Source organism: Cetorhinus maximus, chromosome 11 (genome assembly GCF_964194155.1).
Source record: "Cetorhinus maximus chromosome 11, sCetMax3.hap1.1, whole genome shotgun sequence".
Lineage (NCBI taxonomy): Eukaryota > Metazoa > Chordata > Chondrichthyes > Lamniformes > Cetorhinidae > Cetorhinus > Cetorhinus maximus.
In genome coordinates this window covers 4530285-4553908 of record NC_135889.1, presented here as the reverse complement: position 1 = coordinate 4553908, position 23624 = coordinate 4530285, and the positions used below count along the sequence as shown (strand labels likewise).

At 46.9% G+C, this 23624-nt stretch overlaps 1 protein-coding gene across 1 annotated transcript in view; it reads right to left on the bottom strand.

Moving 5' to 3' along the window:
* The window catches only part of ndufa10 (NADH:ubiquinone oxidoreductase subunit A10), a 79756-nt gene that overhangs the window by 23768 nt on the left and 32364 nt on the right, over window positions 1–23624 (bottom strand). Inside the window, exons 6-7 of the mRNA XM_078551419.1 lie at window positions 5304–5383; window positions 432–486 (exon numbers count right to left, since the gene is read on the bottom strand). Coding sequence (XP_078407545.1) covers window positions 432–486; window positions 5304–5383 — 135 coding nt within the window. The remainder of the gene's footprint in view (window positions 1–431; window positions 487–5303; window positions 5384–23624) is intronic.

Here is a 23624-nt window from a genome sequence, read left to right as displayed (position 1 = left end):
ATTGAAGACCTCAACCCTGCAGTCAGGGGAATAACGGCCGTAACCTGGAGAATGTCCGAGAAGGGGTGAGGTGGTGGGTCAAAATAAAAACCATTTCAGTGAGGCAGTCACACTCTCCTGAGGTGTTTCTTCTGCTCAATTTCATAGAAGGTCAAGGAGAGGGGAAGAGGGACTCTAAGAAGCAGACTTGTCCATAATAAGATGGTGGGAAGGGAGGAAGGGCAACAAATTTCTGCCTGGGACTTCAGTCACAATTATAAATGCTGCAGCAAGTGTAGCCTCTTCCTGTCCATAATTGGGCAGAAACATACCCTACCAGAGAGCAGCAGCAGGGCAGGGCGAATGCATCACTGAGAAAACTCTAAGCAGCTGGACGACATGGGACAAAGCAGTTTGCAGGAAAGTTTAACAATTCTTGTAACTATTCGTACCTTCTCTGCCTCAGGGACCTGGATTGTGTCGTACTGCAACACTTCAGCTGTTTCACTACAAGAGAAAAAACAGAAGTGGTTACTGTTGTATCTGGAGTGCCTGTGGTGCAGACCATTCAGTGTTTTAGAGACGGATATTTGGGAAGTAAAGATGAGGCTCTGCATGAAACAGATTAACAGCTTCTAGAGAACAGCATGTTACGTACCCGGGGAAAGAAAAGGTCATCAGACCCATACACTGCTACTTTTAATCTCAAAAAGAGACACACACACACACACACACACACACACAACATTGTTAAGAAGCAAGGGTTTGTTGTGACAAAAATCACCAGCTCGTTCACAGCCCCTGGTTGTCCGTTATTCTATCAGGTTAAGGGAAGAAAATTTTCACCACAAGATCAAGCAAATTCCTCTTTCAAATAACACAGTGGCAACGCGGCAAAATAATTCAAAATATCTTAACTACAATAACTCCCCGATCCCTGATTCGTTCTAGGAGAAACGTGTGAGAGTATATAAAGCAATGGAACAGTAGTTTAATTTCACTTGGCTCTGCTTCCTCTCATTTTCCCCTTCCCTGGTGCCTTGCTCCATCCGACTCCCCACAGCCGATCCTCCAATCTGGCACTGCACCCGTATGTCCTTCAGCCCAGGCTCAACTCATTATTATTAACCCCACCGCTCCTCATAGTTACGTGCTGTGCTAACATGGTGCCAACTGCTGGTTCTTCTGGACCAGCAACCCCCCAACTTGCCCAGTCCTCTGCTCCCAGCAGCCATTTTGCCCACCGCACTCAATAACAACAATTGGCATGTTTGTCGTACGTTTAGCCTTAAAAAAAAAGTCCCAAGGTGCTTCATAGACGTGTAATCAAACAAAAATTAACAACAGACCAGGTAAAAAGGAGTTATTAGAAGTTTGGTTGAAGAGCTAAGTTTTAAGGAAGGTCTTAAAGAAAGAGAGAGAATGAGTGTAATGAGGGTGAGAGGTTTCGATGGGGGAATTCCAGAGCTCAGAGCCTTAAGGCACACTGCCAACGGTGGAGTAAAGGGAGAGGGTGGGCAGGAATGCACAAGAGCTTAAGGAACATAGAATTTTTGGAAGGTTGGAGAGCTGGAAGAAGTCAAAGTTAGAGGGGGCTAAGACTAAAGGGATAGGGTCACCAGGTTGAGGATTTTACATTGGAGGAGCTGGTAGAACAGGAGTCAAAGTCGGCCAGCGAGCACTAGGGTGGCAAGTGAGCAGGTTTGTTGCAGGTTGGGTGTTAACAGATGAGCTCAGGTTAATGGAGGGTGGAGGACAGAGGCAGTCAGGCGAGCATTGCTGATCACTGAACTTCCTGTGCTATGCCAACGTTAGCTGAAATTGAAAATACCTCCCCCAACCCTCCTCAGGTACAGCATCTATTCCCCTTTCAAAAATATCATCCCCATCTCAAATAACCCATCAACTCCGACTTGTCCAAAACTCTGCACTCATGCTGTAGACACTAAATTTCAGTTGCTTGTCATTCCTGGTTTCATTGATCCATATTGGCAACCCATACCCCAACATTATATTAAACTCCTCAGCCCCTGTCCATAAACTCTCTCCGAATCTTCTACCCAATCTAACTCTACAATGTCCTGAAACTCAATTCTCTCACCCTTCCCAAATGCACCATTCCACTGATTCCAGCCTTTTGTTCATCCCTGCGCCCCCTTCTCTCTGGAACTCTCTCCTTAAACCTATCCTCTTCTCTCTCTACCTTTAGAAATTTCTCATATGCTAACTCTGACCAAACCTGTGCTGACTCCCCATTTTCAGGCTCAGGGCCTGTTTTGTTACGCCTGTGCTTGCTGAGCCACATTGGCTCCCGGTCAAACAACGCATCGAATTTGAAATTCTCATCCTTGTTTTCAAATCCCTCCATGGCCTCGCCCCCTCCCTATCTATGTAATCCCCTCCAGCCCCACAACCCTCTGAGGTCTCTGTGTTACAACTCACTGCTCATTTACTGAGTAGAGGAGGGATCTGAAACCTATCTTTCCTTAACATCGGTTTATTCACAAAATGCACAGAGCACAGGCACAGACTCCCCTTTTCTTCCCCCACACGGGTGGAAACCGGCTCTTATATATACTTAAGAATAATGCCCTAACCTTTCCCCAATTAGTAACAACTGCAACTAGAGCATACACTTCATCGTGACAGGATTGCAACATTAACAGTCTGCACTCCTCCAATTCTGGCCTCTCGAGAATCCCCAATTTTAATTGCTCCACCATCGGGGGCCGTGCCTTCAGCGGCCTGGGCCCTGAGCTCTGGAATTCCATCCTTAAACCTCCTTGCCTCGTTTCTCCTTTAAGACCCTCCTTAAAACCTACCTCTTTGGTTAAGCTTTTGGTCACCGGCCCTAACGTCTCCCAAGTGACTGGATGTCTAACGTCGCTTTGTAATTCTCTTGTGAGGTGCGTTAAGATGTTATATTATGTTAAAGGTGCTATATAAATACAAGTCGTCATTCGTGAATCGCCTTGGATCATTCCTTTTACACTGAAAGTGAAATGTAATTGCAATTGAATGCGACAGGGTGTAATTGCGCCATAAGAATAGGATATAGTGTAAACTTTATTCAACAGGCGAGGTTAATTAGGAGCCGACAACTTATTTTTAAAAAAAGAACATTGGGGAAATGGTTCAATGCGAATCTCATTTCACAACAAACCTGCTTTGGCAAAACGTGCGCACAAACAATGCTTAAACAGCAGCCTACAAGTATAACCATCCAATATGTTATGAATTATGTAGATAACAGCCAAATTTTTTTTTTTAGAAAGGTCAGTAGTGAGATTTTATTTAAAACAGTCCTTGCCTTGCATTTCTGTGCAGACTCTCAGCAGTGTATAATGCGTATATAATTATCACTGTTGCCGTTTTTGAAATCTTCGTCATTTTTTCCCCAGAACAAAAGCATCAATGTCTGGCGCTTTTGGCTTTGGTACAGGAGTAAATTTATACGAAGTATCCTGCCTGACTTTTTACTTAAATGTCACAAAAACAAACATAACCGATGTTGTCTTAACGGGTTTCTGTATCTGGAGAGGCAAAAGAAGCCCCATACATCAAACTGACAAGCCAGTAACACATTTGAAATGGGTCAGGACAGTAATTTAATTCAAGAAACTATATTTAAAAGCATTTTCCTTGGGTGCTGAGCCACATTTAATTAGTCAATTGAACGGGCAGGGAAAGTCAGCTAGTCTCAGAACTGTACCTGCGCCCTCATTTTCTGGGTGGTGAGAGGTAGGTGGAGCCAGAAGGCTAGTCGGATGCCCAAGGCACCACTTCCAGGGTGTTTGCAAGCACGACATGAAGGCCCTAAACATCGGTTTGTGCACCTGGGAGACACCAGTTGAAAACAGAGGGATGTGGCGGCGTCACCCGTGGGTCAGTGTGCGCCACCAGCGGCTCGGCAACAGGCGCCGACACCGAAAACAGCAACCCACAACCACACCTGATAAACCGCCTCAGGTGCAGCCCTTGTGGCAGCGCCTGCTTCCCGCAGTTTGGTCTCTTCAGCCGTCAGCCAAAGCGCACCACGCGGAGCGACCCCATCCCTGACGGCTTTGATGCGCTGCACGTCCGCCATCTTGCGCGGATGGAAGGCTGCCAACGATGACCAACACTACTTTAATGCAGTGGCCTTAGGGTGTTTGAATGGGGGAACAGAGTGTCTCCTCTCTATATAAACGCCAAACCCTATACTCAGGCCCTATTGGCTGCAGTCAGAAACTCAGTCAATTGGTTTTGATTGACTTGGCGGGGTGGGGGGCTGTGCGGCAAGAAAGAGCCACCAATAAAGAAATGCATAGACGACCCATGACTTCGGTCAGGGTATGTGGAGTCAGGGGGCAAGTAGGAGAGTGGAAGGTGAGCTCGCTACAAAATACAAACAGAAAGTAGAGGTTAAAAGTATTTATTTGGATTGGCAAATGATGGAACATGACATTCTACAGGGATTGGCACTGGGACCACAGTTGTTCACCATTTACACAAACGATTTGGACCCGGAAATTCAAAGTATAATTTCAAAGATTGTGACTGACGCAAAATTGAGCAGTGCAGTTAATAAAGAGTGACAAAATACAAGGAAGACGCAAGTAAATCTGCAGGTTTGCTGTGCGATTAGCAAATGAACTTCAATATAAATGTGAGGTGATGCCTTTTGTTAGGAGGAATAAGGAAGCCAAATACGCCTTGGAAAATAAAAGTGCCTAAATCAAGGAGAGGAGCAGGACAATCTGGGGGCACAGATACACGAATCACAATTTAATGATTAATGAGGTCATTTTTTTTTAAAAAAAAGCACTGGGGCTAATTTTTAAGAATGAAAAAATTGAAAATCAGAGAAGTTATGTTAAACTTGTAGTGAACTTCGGTTAGGCCACACTTATGGGGTACTGTGAACCATTCTGGCCTCCCTATTACATAAAGGGTGTGGGGTGTTGGAGAGGGTGCGAAAAGGATTTACCAGAATGTTACATAGCTGAGAGACTATGCCTATCAGGAAAGATTGAACAGTCTGGGGCTCTTTTCTGTAGACCAGAGAAGACGGAGGGGGTGACCTGATAGAGGCATTTAATATTACGCAAGGGTTTGATAGGGTAAGCATAGAGATGTTACCACTTGCAGACAAGACCAGAAATAGCAGCCATAACCAAAAACAGTCGCTAATAAATCCAATAGCAAACTCGCAGAGTGCTGAGAATGTGGAGCCCGCCAGGACAGGGGGTAGTAGAGGTGAATAGTATAGATGTGTACAAGATAAACACATGAGGGGAAAAAAGGAATAGAAGGATATGTCAAAGGGATCTCAGCACACTCACCTGATCTCCGGAAGGAAAGACTTCTTGTACACGTCCTCAATGCTTTGTAGATAAGCTGAGGAAACATTCTGTTCGTAAGTCTGGAAAGCAACAGACAGCTCATTTAGTTGATGCACCAAAAAAATACCATCCTAAGGGCAAAGAGAACTAAATCAATAAGGTGTCAAATAAGGGACCAGATTGACCCCGCCACCCGCTCACTGTAATTTCAATTGTTCCTCAAGAAACCAAGAAGCTGGTGAAAAAGGAAAAAAGATAATCTTCCTTTATAACAGCTCTTCATTGTTCAAAAATTTCACCTTGAAAAAACGTAATTCAAATACATTGACTACTCGTGTAAAGTCACAGCAGCCATTTTCCACAAAATACGAACCCATTACCTGACTGTTGCACTGTTTTTGGTGGTGTCGGCCAAGGGATGAATATTGGCTCGGATACCAGGAGAACATCCTGTTCTTCAAACAGTGCCACAGAATATTTAACAGGTTCAACACCTCATCTGAAGGACGACAGATCTACCTGATAATGGCACACTCAAGTCTCGGAGTTGGAATTCAACCTGCACCAAGTCCGTTCACAAATCACCCTCTGTGGTCGCTGACTTACACTGGCTCCTGGTCTGGCGAGGCCTCGGTTTTAGAATTCTCATCCTTATTTTCAAATCCGTCAATGGCCTCGCCCCTTACAATCTCTGCAACCTCTTTCAGTCCCACAACCATCCGCGATAACCACGCTCCTCCAAATCTGCCCTCTTGGGCATCCCCGATTTTAATCACTCCACCACTGGCAGGCATGCCTCCAGCTGCCTGGGTCCTCGGCTCTGGAATTCCCTCCCTAAACCTCTACGCCTGTCTCCCTGCCTCTCCTCCTTTAAGACACTCCTTAAAACCGACCTCTAGAAACAAACATCACCTGTCTTAATATCTCCTTAAGCAGACGGTGTCAAATATTGTTTGGTAACACTCCTTTGAAGCATGCTTGGGGCATATTAACTTGTTAAAGGGGCATATTAATGTGTTAAAGGGGCATATTATGTTAAAGGGGCTATATAAATGCAAGTTGTCGTTGTTGAAGCTGTTTTAGATTGCGATACCTGTACTAGCAGGCTCTGCTTCTGCTATCGAGCATGTAAACTGGCCAGGATTCAATAGCACTCGAGGCCATTCTGAAAGTTAACTTTTAGGTTGCGACTGACAACCTAAGCACTGGCCGACAGTGCAGGCGCCACTATTCAGGATCTCAGTGAAATATTCAAACAAGTCCTGACGCCGGGAGAGCGAGGCTGCTACCAACTGATCCAAGCCCAAAAGGGACTGGGGGTGTGGGGAGTGGGGAGGCATCTAACATCCCATGAAGGTCAAGAAGCCAACACACCTGACAAACATATCACCACTTCAGAAATTTCTCCAGGTTGCTGGCGCCAATACTATTAGCAAATAATCTGCACCGAGACCATCAATGTCACAAATGGCCCGCTCCCAACTTGGAAACATGCACTGTCACTGGCTGAAAATTCTGGAACTCCCTCCCTAGCATCACCGTGGGTGTACCTACACCACACGGAATTCAGCGGTTCAAGGCGACGGCTCACCACCACCTTCTCAAGGGCAATTAAGGATGGATAATAAATGCTGGCCCTGCCAGCGACGCCCCGCAGCTCATGAGTGAACATATAAAAAGATCATTTTCCAGTGGATGGACCAGACAGCATGCTCTAGTTACAACAAATGCATTGCTTATGGAAAAGCTGGCATACTCAAAGCAGCCACACAATCACTAAACCTAACAAAGTAAAAGGGGCATGACAAAAACACTGAACAAGTGCTTGGCATCAGTCCGAGTAATCCGAATTGTTGTGTGACAGCTCTCCACTAACATAATCCAGAAGGCTGTGTTTGCTTCTGTCCTGGGGCCGATTGTGCATCAGTTCCTAGCCAGATTGCCACACAGAGTGTGTAACAAGGAGTGTCACCTTCAGCAAAGCAGGTGGGTGGTCGGGTGGATAGGAAAAAGGAAAAACCAGCTCATCAGGTGTTTCAAGATTCCTTTGGTCTTCAGCCAGCAGCTGATTCTAAAGAAAACTTGAGCTGATTTTCAGATTTTTATTTTTTTTTAAAAAAGTTCCCAAGCCTTCTGACACTGCAATCAGTATTTAATAAATGGCCAAGAGGTGAATGTGTCTATTGCATTTCCTCTCTATAGTCCCCTTCCTGAGGAAATTGAACTCTCTCTCGCTCCCTGGTACCAGTATCCCACACCTTCCTGACTGGGAACACTTTGTGCCGGTATCCTGTGCTATTCTTCCAGTAGACTGCTGATGAAAGCAATAAGGATGTACAGGAAACTGTGGCCTGATCAAGACAAAAGGTAAGCGCAATCACTGAAAAGGTCTTATAATAAACAATAACATTTATCTTTCCATCTGATGTGGGTATATATAAAGCATTTTATATATAGAAAGCATCGGTCTGTAATGCCCTTCCAGTGTACAGTACAATGAACAAATGGCCCCTCCCTTGTACAGTCAGTTGCTCATTAAGGATAGTCAGTGCGCAACTTCGGCTGTTTATAATTAGGAGTGGATCAGGGTACACACCACATCAGAAACCACTGCCTTTTGCTATTATTGAACTGGGCTATGAAGCATTTTTGTCATTAAGAGAAAAGCTCCCAACTTACTAAGACTCTTTAAACTTATTGTGACGACCACCAAAGTGCTCAATAACAGATAAAACGTGACTAAAAAACTAAATTTGACACCTCTGAGAATTGAAACCTAGGAGTAATGAGACTTTTACAACTGGTACTCAATCAAACTGCTAAATCCATTGTGCGTCCTGAACTTCTATTTAGTCTCAGGTTTTCCCAAATGTGCCTTACTCGGCTTCCATTCTGCTGAGGTGTCTACCTGCAAGTTCCAGGAAACCAAATTTACTCAGTGCAACTGTTCCGAGCCTGCTGCAACATGTTACTTCTTGGCCAACAAACAGCAGTCTAAATAAACAAACAATGCCAGGCAAACCGCATTCAAATCCTATAATCCACCTGCCACAAGCAGCAACAGAGAGAACACCAGTGCATGGATGTGGTTAAGCTGCTCTGTTAAAGCAGAGCAGGCTGTTTATTTCGCCGGCAATGTCACTCAATAACTATCATCGCTGAGCCCTTTTGCAATGTGCCATGCAGAGGTTGTTTAGGCTGCACAATATCAAACCTTGAAGGAAATAAACCTGTGGCCTGTAATTAGCCAAACATAACCACCCACGCTGGCATGCACTGTGCTTCTAACAGAGTAAAACGCCCTCAGGGATTTCACATGAGGCTAAAAGGTACACTGAGCAGGGCAAGAGAGTAGGGAAGCCCAAACACATGGTCAAAGAGGTAGATTAGAGAATGGTAAGAGGTAACAAGGTACAGAACAGCCCAGAAGGCAGGGTCAACACACAGGAAGGCTCTGCCATCCAACATAGAGCAGGGCAGAATTATAATGGAGGCAGAAAGGGCATCATGGACTGATTTGTCACCAACTGATTTTGAATTCAATACTTTGAGAACAGAGAGCCAATCGGGACTGATAGGGGCAAAGGTGACAGGGTCAAAACATGTCCGATGGCACTCCTATAAAATAACAGCGGAGCCTTAGTGATGAAAAGCCTTGGTGGTGTTTGAGATGGCAGCAATCCCATTACTTATAGACCAGCAAATTAAATGAATGGGAAAGAAAGCGAGGCAGCACATGAACATCAGGAACAGTGTTATGAATTATGAAGATGAAGACGACAAGTTTAAAACAGTGGGAGGAGAGGCAGGATTTTTACAGTTTAAAATAGCGAGAGGAGAGCCGGGAGTTTTAACTGTTCAAAACACTGAGAGGAAAGCTGGAACTTTCACAGTTTAGAACAGCGAGAGGACAGTCGGGATTTTAACAGTTCAAAACAGCGAGAGGAGAGCTGGGATTTTCACAGTTTAGAACAGCGAGAGGAGAGCCGGGAGTTTTACAGTTTAGACCAGCGAGAGGGGAGCCGGGAGTTTTACAGTTTAGAACAGCGAGAGGAGAGCTGGAATTTTCACAGTTTAGAACAGCGAGAGGAGAGTCGGGAGTTTCACAGTTTAGAACAGCGGGAGGAGAGCCGGGAGTTTCACAGTTTAGAACAGCGAGAGGAGAGCCGGGAGTTTCACAGTTTAGAACAGCGAGAGGAGAGCCGGGAGTTTCACAGTTTAGAACAGCGGGAGGAGAGCCGGGAGTTTCACAGATTAGAACAGCGAGAGGAGAGCTGGAATGTTCACAGTTTAGAACAGTGAGAGGAGAGCCGGGAGTTTCACAGTTTAGACCAGCGAGAGGAGAGCTGGAATTTTCACAGTTTAGAACAGTGAGAGGAGAGCCGGGAGTTTCACAGTTTAGAACAGCGAGAGGTGAGCCGGGAGTTTCACAGTTTAGACCAGCGAGAGGAGAGCCGGGAGTTTCACAGTTTAGACCAGCGAGAGGAGAGCCGGGAGTTTTACAGTTTAGACCAGCGAGAGCAGAGCCGGGGTTTTACAGTTTGGAACAGTGAGAGGAGAGCTGGAATTTTCACAGTTTAGACCAGCGAGAGGAGAGCCGGGAGTTTCACAGTTTAGAACAGCGAGAGGAGAGCCGGGAGTTTCACAGTTTAGAAAAGCGGGAGGAGAGCCGGGAGTTTCACAGTTTAGAACAGCAAGAGGAGAGCCGGGAGTTTCACAGTTTAGAACAGCGAGAAGAGACCCGGGAGTTTTACAGTTTAGAACAGCGAGAGGGGAGCCGAGAGTTTTACAGTTTAGACCAGCGAGGGGAGAGCCGGGAGTTTCACAGTTTAGAACAGCGAGAGGAGAGCCGGGAGTTTCACAGTTTAGAACAGCGAGAGGAGAGCCGGGAGTTTCACAGTTTAGAACAGCGAGAGGAGAGCCGGGAGTTTCACAGTTTAGAACAGCGAGAGGAGAGCCGGGAGTTTCACAGTTTAGAACAGCGAGAGGAGAGCCGGGAGTTTCACAGTTTAGACCAGCGAGAGGAGAGCCGGGAGTTTCACAGTTTAGACCAGCGAGAGGAGAGCCGGGAGTTTAACAGTTTAGACCAGCGAGAGGAGAGCCGGGAGTTTCACAGTTTAGAACAGCGAGAGGAGAGCCGGGAGTTTTACAGTTTAGAACAGCGAGAGGAGAGCCGGGAGTTTCACAGTTTAGAACAGCGAGAGGAGAGCCGGGAGTTTCACAGTTTAGAAGAGCGAGAGGAGAGCCGGGAGTTTCACAGTTTAGAACAGCGAGAGGAGAGCCGGGAGTTTCACAGTTTAGAACAGCGAGAGGAGAGCCGGGAGTTTCACAGTTTAGAACAGCGAGAGGAGAGCCGGGAGTTTTACAGTTTAGAACAGCGAGAGGAGAGCCGGGAGTTTCACAGTTTAGAACAGCCAGAGGAGAGCCGGGAGTTTCACAGTTTAGACCAGCGAGAGGAGAGCCGGGAGTTTCACAGTTTAGAACAGCAAGAGGAGAGCCGGGAGTTTCACAGTTTAGAACAGCGAGAGGACAGCCGGGAGTTTTACAGTTTAGACCAGCGAGAGGAGAGCCGGGACTTTCACAGTTTAGAACAGCGAGAGCAGAGCTGGGAGTTTTACAGTTTAGACCAGCGAGAGGGGAGCTGGGAGTTTCACAGTTTGGAACAGCGAGAGGAGAGCCGGGAGTTTCACAGTTTAGAACAGCGAGAGGAGAGCCGGGAGTTTCACAGTTTAGAACAGCGAGAGGAGAGCCGGGAGTTTCACAGTTTAGAACAGCGGGAGGAGAGCCGGGAGTTTCACAGTTTAGAACAGCGGGAGGAGAGCCGGGAGTTTCACAGTTTAGAACAGCGAGAGGAGAGCCGGGAGTTTCACAGTTTAGAACAGCGAGAGCAGAGCTGGGAGTTCCACAGTTTAGACCAGCGAGAGGAGAGTCGGTAGTTTCACAGTTTAGAACAGCGAGAGGAGAGCCGGGAGTTTCACAGTTTAGACCAGCGAGAGCAGAGCTGGGAGTTTTACAGTTTAGAACAGCGAGAGGAGAGCCGGGAGTTTCACAGTTTAGAACAGCGAGAGGAGAGCCGGGAGTTTCACAGTTTAGACCAGCGAGAGGAGAGCCGGGAGTTTCACAGTTTGGAACAGTGAGAGGAGAGCCGGGAGTTTCACAGTTTAGAACAGTGAGAGGAGAGCCGGGAGTTTTACAGTTTAGACCAGCGAGAGGAGAGCCAGGGTTTTACAGTTTGGAACAGTGAGAGGAGAGCCGGGAGTTTCACAGTTTAGAACAGCGGGAGGAGAGCCGGGAGTTTCACAGTTTAGACCAGCGAGAGGAGAGCTGGAATTTTCACAGTTTAGACCAGCGAGAGGAGAGCCGGGAGTTTCACACTTTAGAACAGCGAGAGGAGAGCCGGGAGTTTCACAGTTTAGAACAGCGGGAGGAGAGCCGGGAGTTTCACAGTTTAGAACAGCGAGAGGAGAGCTGGAATTTTCACAGTTTAGAACAGCGAGAGGAGAGTCGGGAGTTTCACAGTTTAGAACAGCGGGAGGAGAGCCGGGAGTTTCACAGTTTAGAACAGCGAGAGGAGAGCCGGGAGTTTCACAGTTTAGAACAGCGAGAGGAGAGCCGGGAGTTTCACAGTTTAGAACAGCGGGAGGAGAGCCGGGAGTTTCACAGTTTAGAACAGCGAGAGGAGAGCTGGAATTTTCACAGTTTAGAACAGTGAGAGGAGAGCCGGGAGTTTCACAGTTTAGATCAGCGAGAGGAGAGCTGGAATTTTCACAGTTTAGAACAGTGAGAGGAGAGCCGGGAGTTTCACAGTTTAGAACAGCGAGAGGTGAGCCGGCAGTTTCACAGTTTAGAACAGCGAGAGGAGAGCCGGGAGTTTCACAGTTTAGACCAGCGAGAGGAGAGCCGGGAGTTTCACAGTTTAGAACAGCGAGAGGAGAGCCGGGAGTTTTACAGTTTTGACTAGCGAGAGGAGAGCCGGGAGTTTCACAGTTTAGACCAGCGAGAGGAGAGCCGGGATTTTCACAGTTTAGAACAGCGGGAGGAGAGCCGGGAGTTTCACAGTTTAGACCAGCGAGAGGAGAGCCGGGAGTTTCACAGTTTAGAACAGCGAGAGGAGAGCCGGGAGTTTCACAGTTTGGAACAGCGAGAGGTGACCTGGGAGTTTTACAGTTTAGAACAGCGAGAGGAGAGCCAGGAGTTTCACAGTTTAGAACAGCGAGAGGAGAGCCGGGAGTTTCACAGTTTAGAACAGCGGGAGGAGAGCCGGGAGTTTCACAGTTTAGAACAGCGAGAGGAGAGCCGGGAGTTTCACAGTTTAGAACAGCGAGAGGAGAGCCGGGAGTTTTACAGTTTAGAACAGCGAGAGGAGAGCCGGGAGTTTCACAGTTTAGAACAGCGAGAGGAGAGCCGGGAGTTTCACAGTTTAGACCAGCGAGAGGAGAGCCGGGAGTTTCACAGTTTAGAACAGCAAGAGGAGAGCCGGGAGTTTCACAGTTTAGAACAGCGAGAGGACAGCCGGGAGTTTTACAGTTTAGACCAGCGAGAGCAGAGCTGGGAGTTCCACAGTTTAGACCAGCGAGAGGAGAGTCGGTAGTTTCACAGTTTAGAACAGCGAGAGGAGAGCCGGGAGTTTCACAGTTTAGAACAGCGAGAGCAGAGCCGGGAGTTTTACAGTTTAGAACAGCGAGAGGAGAGCCGGGAGTTTCACAGTTTAGAACAGCGAGAGGAGAGCCGGGAGTTTCACAGTTTAGACCAGCGAGAGGAGAGCCGGGAGTTTCACAGTTTAGAACAGCGAGAGGAGAGCCGGGAGTTTTACAGTTTAGACCAGCGAGAGGAGAGCCGGGAGTTTCACAGTTTAGAACAGCGAGAGCAGAGCTGGGAGTTTTACAGTTTAGAGCAGCGAGAGGGGAGCTGGGAGTTTCACAGTTTGGAACAGCGAGAGGAGAGCTGGAATTTTCACAGTTTAGAACAGCGAGAGGAGAGCTGGAATTTTCACAGTTTAGAACAGCGAGAGGAGAGCCGGGAGTTTCACAGTTTAGAACAGCGGGAGGAGAGCCGGGAGTTTCACAGTTTAGAACAGCGGGAGGAGAGCCGGGAGTTTCACAGTTTAGAACAGCGGGAGGAGAGCCGGGAGTTTCACAGTTTAGAACAGCGAGAGGAGAGCCGGGAGTTTCACAGTTTAGAACAGCGAGAGGAGAGCCGGGAGTTTCACAGTTTAGAACAGCGAGAGCAGAGCCGGGAGTTTCACAGTTTAGACCAGCGAGAGGAGAGTCGTTAGTTTCACAGTTTAGAACAGCGAGAGGAGAGCTGGGAGTTTCACAGTTTAGAACAGCGAGAGGAGAGCCGGGAGTTTCACAGTTTAGAACAGCGAGAGGGGAGCCGGGAGTTTCACAGTTTAGAACAGCGAGAGGAGAGCCGGGAGTTTCACAGTTTAGAACAGCGAGAGGAGAGCCGGGAGTTTTACAGTTCAGACCAGCGAGAGGAGAGCCGGGAGTTTCACAGTTTAGAACAGCGGGAGGAGAGCCGGGAGTTTCACAGTTTAGAACAGCAAGAGGAGAGCTGGAATTTTCACAGTTTAGAACAGTGAGAGGAGAGCCGGGAGTTTCACAGTTTAGACCAGCGAGAGGAGAGCCGGGAGTTTCACAGTTTAGAACAGTGAGAGGAGAGCCGGGAGTATCACAGTTTAGAACAGCGAGCGGAGAGCCGGGAGTTTTACAGTTTAGACCAGCGAGAGGAGAGCCGGGGTTTTACAGTTTGGAACAGTGAGAGGAGAGCTGGAATTTTCACAGTTTAGACCAGCGAGAGGAGAGCCGGAAGTTTCACAGTTTAGAACAGCGAGAGGAGAACCGGGAGTTTCACAGTTTAGAACAACGGGAGGAGAGCCGGGAGTTTCACAGTTTAGAACAGCAAGAGGAGAGCCGGGAGTTTCACAGTTTAGAACAGCGAGAGGAGAGCCGGGAGTTTCACAGTTTAGAACAGCGAGAGGAGAGCCGGGAGTTTCACAGTTTAGAACAGCGAGAGGAGAGCCGGGAGTTTTACAGTTTAGACCAGCGAGAGGAGAGCCGGGAGTTTCACAGTTTAGAACAGCGAGAGGAGAGCCGGGAGTTTCACAGTTTAGACCAGCGAGAGGAGAGCCGGGATTTTCACAGTTTAGAACAGCGGGAGGAGAGCCGGGAGTTTCACAGTTTAGACCAGCGAGAGGAGAGCCGGGAGTTTCACAGTTTAGAACATCGAGAGGAGAGCCGGGAGTTTCACAGTTTGGAACAGCGAGAGGTGAGCTGGGAGTTTTACAGTTTAGAACAGCGAGAGGAGAGCCGGGAGTTTCACAGTTTAGAACAGCAAGAGGAGAGCCGGGAGTTTCTCAGTTTAGAACAGCGGGAGGAGAGTCGGGAGTTTCACAGTTTAGAACAGCGGGAGGAGAGCCGGGAGTTTCACAGTTTAGAACAGCGAGAGGAGAGCCGGGAGTTTCACAGTTTAGAACAGCGAGAGCAGAGCTGGGAGTTCCACAGTTTAGACCAGCGAGAGGAGAGTCGGTAGTTTCACAGTTTAGAACAGCGAGAGGTGAGCTGGGAGTTTTACAGTTTCGAACAGGGAGAGGAGAGCCGGGAGTTTCACAGTTTAGAACAGCGAGAGGCGAGCTGGGAGTTTTACAGTTTAGAACAGCGAGAGGAGAGCTGGGAGTTTCACAGTTTAGAACAGCGAGAGGAGAGCCGGGAGTTTCACAGTTTAGAACAGCGAGAGGAGAGCCGGGAGTTTCACAGTTTAGAACAGCGAGAGGCGAGCTGGGAGTTTTACAGTTTAGAACAGCAAGAGGAGAGCTGGAATTTTCACAGTTTAGAACAGTGAGAGGAGAGCCGGGAGTTTCACAGTTTAGAACAGTGAGAGGAGAGCCGGGAGTTTTACAGTTTAGACCAGCGAGAGGAGAGCCAGGGTTTTACAGTTTGGAACAGTGAGAGGAGAGCCGGGAGTTTCACAGTTTAGAACAGCGAGAGGAGAGCCGGGAGTTTCACAGTTTAGACCAGCGGGAGGAGAGCCGGGAGTTTCACAGTTTAGAACAGCGGGAGGAGAGCCGGGAGTTTCACAGTTTAGACCAGCGAGAGGAGAGCCGGGATTTTCACAGTTTAGAACAGCGGGAGGAGAGCCGGGAGTTTCACAGTTTAGACCAGCGAGAGGAGAGCCGGGAGTTTCACAGTTTAGAACATCGAGAGGAGAGCCGGGAGTTTCACAGTTTGGAACAGCGAGAGGTGAGCTGGGAGTTTCACAGTTTAGAACAGCGAGAGGAGAGCCGGGAGTTTCACAGTTTAGAACAGCGAGTGGAGAGCCGGGAGTTTCTCAGTTTAGAACAGCGGGAGGAGAGCCGGGAGTTTCACAGTTTAGAACAGCGGGAGGAGAGCCGGGAGTTTCACAGTTTAGAACAGCGAGAGGAGAGCCGGGAGTTTCACAGTTTAGAACAGCGAGAGCAGAGCTGGGAGTTCCACAGTTTAGACCAGCGAGAGGAGAGTCGGTAGTTTCACAGTTTAGAACAGCGAAAGGAGAGCTGGGAGTTTTACAGTTTCGAACAGGGAGAGGAGAGCCGGGAGTTTCACAGTTTAGAACAGCGAGAGGCGAGCTGGGAGTTTTACAGTTTAGAACAGCGAGAGGAGAGCTGGGAGTTTCACAGTTTAGAACAGCAAGAGGAGAGCTGGAATTTTCACAGTTTGGAACAGTGAGAGGAGAGCCGGGAGTTTCACAGTTTAGAACAGTGAGAGGAGAGCCGGGAGTTTTACAGTTTAGACCAGCGAGAGGAGAGCCAGGGTTTTACAGTTTGGAACAGTGAGAGGAGAGCCGGGAGTTTCACAGTTTAGAACAGCGGGAGGAGAGCCGGGAGTTTCACAGTTTAGACCAGCGAGAGGAGAGCTGGAATTTTCACAGTTTAGACCAGCGAGAGGAGAGCCGGGAGTTTCACAGTTTAGAACAGCGAGAGGAGAGCTGGAATTTTCACAGTTTAGAACAGTGAGAGGAGAGCCGGGAGTTTCACAGTTTAGACCAGCGAGAGGAGAGCTGGAATTTTCACAGTTTAGAACAGCGAGAGGTGAGCCGGGAGTTTCACAGTTTAGACCAGCGAGAGGAGAGCCGGGAGTTTCACAGTTTAGACCAGCGAGAGGAGAGCCGGGAGTTTTACAGTTTAGAACAGCGAGAGGAGAGCCGGGAGTTTCACAGTTTAGAACAGCGAGAGGAGAGCCGGGAGTTTCACAGTTTAGAACAGCGAGAGGAGAGCCGGGAGTTTCACAGTTTAGAACAGCGAGAGGAGAGCCGGGAGCACATGGAGAGTGGACCTGGGTGAGAAGGGCAACGGCGGGAGATGAGAAGGGGAGAGAGCCAAGTGGTTTAAATCAGGAGATGTTATTACAGCTGAAGAATACAGTTAAGAAATTGACTTTTAAAATATTTAACATCCAAATTAATTAGATGGCTGGGCAGACGCTGTGTTGCAGCTGTAGTATGTGGGCGTTAGTGTGATCCACGGTGACCACCTCTACAGCAAGTGTTGGCTGCTCGAGGAACTTCGGCTCAGAGTTGAAGAGCTGGAGTCTGAACTGCAGACACTGCGACACATTAAGGAGGGGGAGAGTTACCTGGACACTGTGTTTCAGGAGGCAGTCACACCCCTTAGATTAATTACATCAAATTTGGTCTGTGGTCAGATCAGGAGGGTGTGACTGCAAGTGAGGCAGGTATGGGGGTCCAGAATTTAGCTTTGGAGGAGCCTCAGCTGGTGCCCTTGCCCAGTAGGTACGAGGTTCTTGCTCCCGGTGTGAGCGAGGGCACAGGCTGTAGGGAAGATAAACAAACTGACCACAGCACCGTGGTGCAGAGCGCCATTCAAGTTGGGGGAGAAAAGAAAATTGTACTAGTGATAGTGGATAGCACAAGTTAGGGGAATAGATACTGTTCTCTGCAACAAAGACAGAGAGTCCCGAAGGCTGTGTTGTCTACCTTGTGCCAAAGTTAAGGACATCTCTTCTGGGCTAGAGAGGAACTTGGAGTGGGAGGGGAAGGATCCAGTTGTCGTGGCCCACGTAGGTACCAACGACATAGGTAGGACTAGGAAAGAGGTTCTGCTGAGGGACTACAAGAAGCTCGGGGCTAAATTAAAAAGAACCACAAAGGTAATAACCTCCGGATTACTACCTGAGCCACGTGCAAATTGGCACAAGGTAAATAAGATTAGAGAGGTAAATGCGTGGCTTAAAGATTGGTGTGGGAGAAATGAGTTCTGATTCATGGGGCACTGGCACCATAAGACCATAAGACATAGGAGCAGAAATTAGGCCATTCGGCCCATCAAGTCTGCTCCACCATTTAATCATGGCTGATAAGTTTCTCAACTCCATTCTCCCGCCTTCTCCCCGTAACCTTTGATCCCCTTACCAATCAAGAACCTATCTATCTCGGTCTTAAATACACTCAATGACCTGGCCTCCACAGCTTTCTGTGGCAATGAATTCCATAGATTCACCACTCTCTGGCTAATGAAGTTTCTCCTCATCTCTGTTCTAAAAGGTCTTCCCTTTACTCTGAGGCTGTGCCCTCGGGTCCTAGTCTCTCCTACTAATGGAAACATCTTCCCCACATCCACTCTATCCAGGCCTTTCAGTATTCTGTAAGTTTCAATCAGATCCCCCCTCATCCTTCTAAACTCCATTGAGTATAGACCCAGAGTCCTCAAACGTTCCTCATATGTTAAGCCTTTCATTCCTGGGATCGTTCTCGTGAACCTCCTCTGGACCCTCTCCAGGGCCAGCACATCCTTCCTGAGATACGGGGCCCAAAATTGCTCACAATATTCTAAATGTGGTCTGACCAGAGCCTTATAAAGCCTCAGCAGCACATCCCTGCTTTTATATCCTAGTCCTCTCGAAATAAATGCCAACATTGCATTTGCCTTCCTAACTACCGTGTCAACCTGCAAGTTAACCTTAAGAGAATCCTGGACTTGGACTCCCAAGTCCCTTTGCACTCCAGATTTCTGAATTCTCTCCCCATTTAGAAAATAGTCTATGCCTCTATTCTTCCTACCAAAGTGCATGACCAGTACTGGGGAAGGAGAGCTGCTCCGTTGAGAGCTGTTCCATAGGCTTCATTTGAACCATGCTGGGACCAGTGTCCTGGCAAATCGTATAACTAGGGTAGATAGGGCTTTAAACTAATTAGTGGGGGGGAGGGTTCAATTGAAGGGAAGTTTAGAAAATCAAAAATAAATGAGAGAGCAGAAGTGCAGGGTAGTGAAGGGGTGAACAATAATCAAAGTGTGACAGGGAAGGGGCAGAAAATATAAGCAGAAGCGTGCAGCAGGAATTAGAACCAGAATGTGTAATAACGGTAAACAGTCAAAGCTTAAGACTCTTTATCTGAATGCAAACAGCATTTGTAATAAGGTAGATGAGTTGATGGCACAAATAGAAATAAATGGATATGACTTGAGAACGATAACAGAGACGTGGGGGTTGCAGGGTGACCAAGACTGGGAACTCAATATTCAAGGGTATTCAAATGTTCTGGAAAAATAGACAAAAAAGAAAAGGAGGTGGGGTAGCTTTGTTAATAAAGGAAGGTATCGGTGCGGTGGTGAGTAGCAATATAGGTACAATAGATCGTGATGTAGAATCAGTTTGGGTGGAAAAAAGGAATAGCAAGGGGAAGAAAGGTGTGAGACGTCTACAGACCTTCGAAGAGTTGCCCCAATGTAGGACAAAGTATAAATTGGGAAATAATGGAGGCATGTAGGAAGGGCGCTACAATTGTCATGGGTGATTTTAATCTGCATATTGACCGGACAAATCAAGTTGGCAGGGGTAACATGGAAGACAAATTTGTAGAGTGCATCAGGGATTGTTTCTTAGAGAAATACTTTGCAGAACCTACCCGGGATCAGGCTTTTTAGATCCAGTAATGTCTAATGAAGTAGGATTAATGAGAGATCTCGTAGTTAAGGATCTTCTAGGGGGTAGCGATCACAACACGGTAGAATTTTGAAGTTTGAGCGCAAGCAACTTGGATCTCAAACCAATGTCCTCAACTTAAATAAGGGCAATTACAGAGGTATGGAGAAAGAGTTGTCTAAAGTGGGCTGGGAAAATAGACTAAGGGGAAGGTCAGTGGATGAGCAGTGGCAGACATTTAAGCAGATATTTCATAACGCTCAGCAAAAATTTATCCCGGTCAAAAAGAAGGGCTCGATGAGAAGGGTGAACCACCCATAGTTAACAAAAGCGGTCAAGGAGAGTATCTAATCAAAAACTAACGCATACTAAGTGGAGAAAACTAGTGGTAGGCCAGAGGATTGGGAATTTTTTTGGAACCAGCAGTGGATGACTAAAAAGATAATAAAGGGGGAGAAAATTGATAATGAAAGTAAATTGGTGAGAAATATAAAAACAAACAGCAAGATCTTCTACAGGTACATAAAAAGAAAGAGAGTAGCTAAATTGAGAGTGGGACCCTCAGAGGATGCGACTGGAGAATTGATAATGGGGAACAGGGAAATGGCAGATAATTTAAGCCAATATTTTGCATCGGTCTTCACGGTGGAGGACACTATAAACATTCCAAAGATATCAGATAAGCAAGGAGCTAATGGGAGGAAAGATCTTGTAATAGTCTCTATCACAAGGGACAAAGCATTTGAGAAACTAATGGGACTAAAGACAGACAAGTCACCAGGACCTGATGGCCTGCATCCAAGGGTTTTAAAGGAAGTGGCTACAAATATAGTGGAGACACTGGTCGAAATGTTCCAGAACTCACTGGATTCCGGGAGGGTCCCAGCGAATTGGAAAACCGCTAACGTGATGCCCCTGTTCAAGAAGGGAGGGAGACAAAAAGCAGGAAACTATAGGCCAGTCAGCCTAACATCTGTCGTTGGGAAAATGCTAGAGTCCATTATTAAGGAAGAAATAGCAGGACATTTAGAAAAGCTTAACGCAATCAAACAGAGTCAATATGGTTTTGTGAAAGGGAAATCATGTTTAACAAATTTGCTAGAGTTCTTGGAGGATATAACAAGCAGAATTGATTAAGGGGAACCAGTAGATGTGGTGTATTTGGATTTCCAGAATGCATTTGATAAAATACCACATAAAAGGTTATTGCACAAGAGCTCATGGCATTGGGGATAATGTATTAGCATGGATTGAGGATTGGTTAACACACAGAACACAGAGTTGGGATTAATGTGTCTTTTTCAGGTTGGAAAGATGTAACTAGTGGAGTGTCACAAGGATCAGTCCTAGGGCCTCAATTATTTACTATCTATATTGATGACTTGGAGGAGGGGGCAGAGTGTAATGTATCCAAATTTGCTGACGATACAAAAGTAGATGGGAGGACATGTTGCGATGAGGACATAAGGAATCTGCAAGGGGATATAGGCAGGTTGAGCGAGTGGGCAAAAACCTGGCAGATGGAGTTTAATGTAGGTAAGTGTGAGGTCATGCACTTTGGTAGGAAAAATCAACAGGCAGACTATTATTTAAATGGAGAGAGACTTCAAAAAGGTGCAGCACAGAGGGATCTGGGTGTTCTTGAGCATGAAACACAAAAGGTTAGCACGCAGGTGCAGCAAGTAATTAAGAAGGCAAATGGAATTTTGGCCTGTATTGCTAGGGGGTTGGAGTTTAAAAATAGGGAAGTCTTGTTACAACTGTACAGGGTGTTGGTGAGGCCGCACCTGGAGTACTGTGTACAGTTTGGTCCCCATATTTAAGGAAGGATGCACTCACATTGGAGGCAGTTCAAAAGAGATTCACTAGGCTGATTCCTGGGATGAAGGGGGTGACTTATCAAGAATGGCTAAACAGGTTAGGCCTTTATTCATTAGAGTTTAGAAGGATGAGGCGCGATCTTATTGAAACGTACAAGATTCTGAGGGGGCTTGACAGGGTAGATGTTGAAAAGATGTTTCCACTAGTGGGGGAATCTCGAACTAGGGGACACTCATTTAAAACTGAGATGCGAAGGAATTTCTTCTCTCAGAGAGTAGTGAATGTCTGGAATTCTTTACCCCAGAGAGTTGTGGAGGCCAGATCACAAAGTATTTTAAGAGGTGGTAGATAGATTTTTAAAATATCGGGGAGCTGAGGGGTATGAGGCGCTGGCAGGAAAGAGTTGAGGCCTGGGGCAGATCAGTCATGATCGTATTGAATGGCAGGGCAGGCTTGAGGGGCTGAATGGCCTACTCCTGCTCCTATTCTTATGTTCCTGTGAAGCTCTTTGGGATGTTTTATTATATCAAAACACTATATAAATGCAAGCTGTTAAGGAGTATTAGGTGAGCTGGAATTTATATGGGATGGAACTCAGGAAGCCAGTGGGAAATGGGGAAGGGATGTGATCAAAAGGTGTGATGGAGATGACTTTATGGCAAACAGGAGAGACAGAAATAGACTGTTTCTGGTGATGAACAGGATATGAGATTTAAAACTCATTGCAAGCTTAAAGGGGACTAAGTTTTTGGGCTAATGCTAAACAAGCAGCCAAGAGGGGTGATGGAAATGGAGGTGTAGGGGGAGGGAAGGCAAGATTTTGGTGGGAGCTGAACATGATCAGAATGCGATGGTAGGGAGGTAGAGCAGAATGCTGCCTGCAAACAGAAGCTAAACAGATATCTGTGAGTGCTGTCACTGAGGGATACCATGTCGATGAGGAAGTGGGAATGGGCCCAAAGGCAACCTGGCTATAACCCAGAGACGAAGGTGCCAGAGGACTCCATTGTGAGTTATGTTGGCAAAGGTAGGCATGGAGCCCTGCTAAGAGTGTTATGAAGGTGGATCACAGAGCAGAGACAATAAGGGAGGATAGGGAGATTGAAGATATTGAATACCAGAGAGAGAGATTGAGATGAACAACGAGGGACGGTGTGCCATAGTATAAATAAAAGGGTGTCACTATTGACAGCAACTCTTCAGTTAGTGACCAGACGGGGGGAACTGAAATCCGGAGAGATCGAGAAATGTATCAACAACACTTTCAAGAACCAGAGAGGGGTAAAGGGAACATAACGAATTAGGAGGAGTAGGCCACTCGGCCCCTCAAGCCTGCTGCACCATTCAATAAGATCATCGCTGATCCTAATGTAGCCTCAGATCCACATTCCCACCTAACCCTGATAACCTTTCAACCCCTTGCTTATCAAGAATCTACCTACCTCTGCCTTAAAAACACTCAATGATTCTACTTCCACCCGCCTTTTGAGGACAAAAACAGAATTACCTGGAAAAACTCAGCAGGTCTGGCAGCATCGGCGGAGAAGAAATCAGTTAACGTTTCGAGCCTTCATGGCCCTTCAGCAGAACTGAAGCATAGTTAGAAGAAGGGAGAAATATAAATTGGTTTAGCAGGGCAGAAGAGACAGTCGGAAATCCTGTCGGAGGACAGAACCGTACTTCTTCAAAGAGGGCATTTCTTGAAGAGGGGTGGCAGTCAATTAAACACAAAGATAAAAACAAAAAGCTAAAAGCCTTTTGAGGAAGTGAGCTCTATAGACTCATGACCCTCAGAGAAAAAATTTCTCCTCATCTGTTTTAAATGGGCGATCCTTCATTTTTAAACAGTGACCCCTAGTTCTAGATTCTCCCACAAGAGGAAACATCCTTTCCACACCCACCCTGTCAAGACCCCTCGGGATCTTATATATCTTATAGGGAGATAGTTGGGAGGGGGCCGAGGGATTGGGGATGGGTTTTGGAGAAAGGATCAAGTGATTTATTTTAAAAAAAATATATTGTTCAAACTGATCCATCGACTTAATCCCTCCTGGATCAGTGACGTGTCTGATGAATGCCAGCATTACATTACTGCAGGCAAGTGGTTAGAGATGTCGGTCTAAACCAAACATGGTTATCAATAGGCAGTTTCAGATATCACTTTCCTCCCTCATCATTAATGACAAGAGCTATATATGCGACCAAAACTTTCTTGGTGTGCGAGGTTAGAAAGATACAAGCTTGGAAGGGAAGACTGGATTATAATGTAGGAATGGTTTCCAGGTGTTTTTCTGTCCATGTTCAAAAATTCCAACATTGGAAGTTTGGGGAGATGAGTACTTAGCTTGCACTTATCTCTTCCCCCACTGACCTTACTGGGCTCCCTGGGTGATGTTCGCTGCCCATTCCACCTATCCTAGTGGATTGAACATAATCAAGGCTGGGTTAGACTGACTAGTCAGCTCACCTCTCTGCCATGCCAGGTCGAATCTTCCAGTGTCCTTCGAAAATCATTCCACTCAGCAAGAGTATTCCAGAACTGACTTTCACCAGAAAGGGTCCCCTCAGCATCTGCTTATTC